At 49.6% G+C, this 1,778-nt stretch overlaps 1 protein-coding gene across 1 annotated transcript in view; it reads left to right on the forward strand.

Annotated features, from left to right (window-relative positions):
* Nucleotides 1-350: 350 nt before the first annotated feature.
* Nucleotides 351-1,778, forward strand: part of LOC109926117 (mitogen-activated protein kinase kinase kinase kinase 3-like) — a gene marked incomplete at its 3' end in the record, with an annotated part of 23,516 nt that continues 22,088 nt past the window's right edge. The window contains exon 1 of the mRNA XM_048592350.1: nucleotides 351-967. Within this exon, the coding sequence (XP_048448307.1) occupies nucleotides 845-967 (123 nt within the window). The remainder of the gene's footprint in view (nucleotides 968-1,778) is intronic.

Below are 1,778 nucleotides of genomic sequence, written 5' to 3' on the forward strand. Positions count from 1 at the left end.
CCGCCCTGTCTACCTGCAACTCCACTTTCAACGAACTATGAACCTGCGCACCCCAAGGTGCCTGTGTTTGACAGCACTCTCTAAGGGCCCTACCATTAACTGTAAAAGTAAAAACCGAGAGAGCTGCAGGTATTGGAAATTGGAAACAAAAACAAAAATTACTGGCAAAGCACAGCAGGCCTGGCAGCATCTGTGAAGAGAAATTGGAGTTAATGTTTCGGGCCCAGTTCTGGGAACTATTCTCGGGAAGGGTCATTGGACCCGAAATGTTAATCTGATTTCTCTCCTCAGATGCATGCCAGACCTACTGAGTTTTTCCAGCAATTTGTGTGTGTGTAGTGTGTGTGCGCGCGCGCGAACTGTGTAAGTCCTGCCTTGGTTTATCTTGCCATAATGCAGCACCTCGCAGGGCTCTGCTAGTTGCTACCTCTGTGCGCCTGTTAGCTGCTGCTAACAGAGGGTTGGCGTGAGATGATGTGGGTCCTGGGTGGGGATGTGAGGGACGACCCACTTTGCAATCCCAGCACAGCGAGAGCTGGGGAAGGAAGCAGTTTGAGAAGCAGCTGCTGGTGGGACTGGGTTCAGCCTGGAGGTGTCACACTTTGACAGAGAGAGAGAGAGGGGACTTTGTCACTGGGTATGCAGCTGCGCAGGACAGGAACAGGAACAGTGCATCTCTAAGAGCTGAGATATTGCAGGCACGATGTTCGAGTGACAGGGAGCCCTGCAGTTCTTTCTGGCGGAGCTGGTACATGGAGTGGAAGACACTCTGAGAGAGAGAGTCAGCGAGAGAGAGATCTGGGGGAGGAGGCAAGAGGCTCCCTGGGCACAGATTATTCTGCAAATGATGAACAGTGTATTTTACGATGTCCCTGAGATGGAGCTGGTCATCTCCGACAAGAATCCCATGGATGAGTTTGAACTAATCCAGCGAATTGGAAGCGGAACATACGGTGATGTGTTTAAGGTCTGCTTAGCTTCATCAATGCCATTAACACAGCTCGGCAAAAATGGAGAAGTTGTAATCTCTCTCTCTCTCTCTCTCGCTCTCCCTCTCGCTCTCTCTCTCGTTTCCGTTTGCACCTTACTTCTGTTCCTTTTCTACTGATACAGATCTTATCTCATGTTTATGCAATGGTATCTAATCCTTCAAATCTGCACAGCCCAGGCACGCGCATGTGAGCACTCCCAGGCTGAAGGGGGTGAGGTGGTCAATCAGGCTTTTTAACAGCAGCAAGTGATGGGTTTGTGTCAGCCAGAGTTTAGTATGTAAACCTCTCCCTCACTCTCTCCATTTTTATCTCTTTCACTTTCTGTCTCTCTCTCCTCTCTCTCTCTCTCTGTCTCTCCTCTCTCCATCTCTCTCTGTCTCTCCTCTCTCTGTCTCTCTCTCCCCCGTCTGTCTCTCTCTCCCCCGTCTCTTTCTCTGTCTCCGTGTGTGTCTCTTTCTCTCTCTGTTTCTTTTTTTCTCTGTGTCTCTCTCTCGCTCTCTCTCTCTCTGTCTCTCTTTCTCTGTCTCTGTCTCTCTCTCTGTTTCTGTGTGTGTGTGTCTCTGGTTCTATGTGTGTGTGTGTCTCTCTCTCTCTGTTTCTGTGTGTGTGTGTGTCTCTCTGTTTCTGTGTGTGTGTCTCGCTCTCTCTCTGTTTCTGTGTGTGTGTCTCGCTCTCTCTCTGTTTCTGTGTGTGTCTCGCGCTCTATATGTCTCTGTGTGTGTGTCTCTCTCTCTCTGTTTCTGTGTGTCTCTCTCTCTCTCTCTTTCTGTGTGTCTCTCTCTCTCT

This window comes from Rhincodon typus, unplaced genomic scaffold, assembly GCF_021869965.1.
Source record: "Rhincodon typus isolate 14 unplaced genomic scaffold, sRhiTyp1.1 hic_rhity00001058, whole genome shotgun sequence".
Classification (NCBI taxonomy): Eukaryota; Metazoa; Chordata; class Chondrichthyes; order Orectolobiformes; family Rhincodontidae; genus Rhincodon; species Rhincodon typus.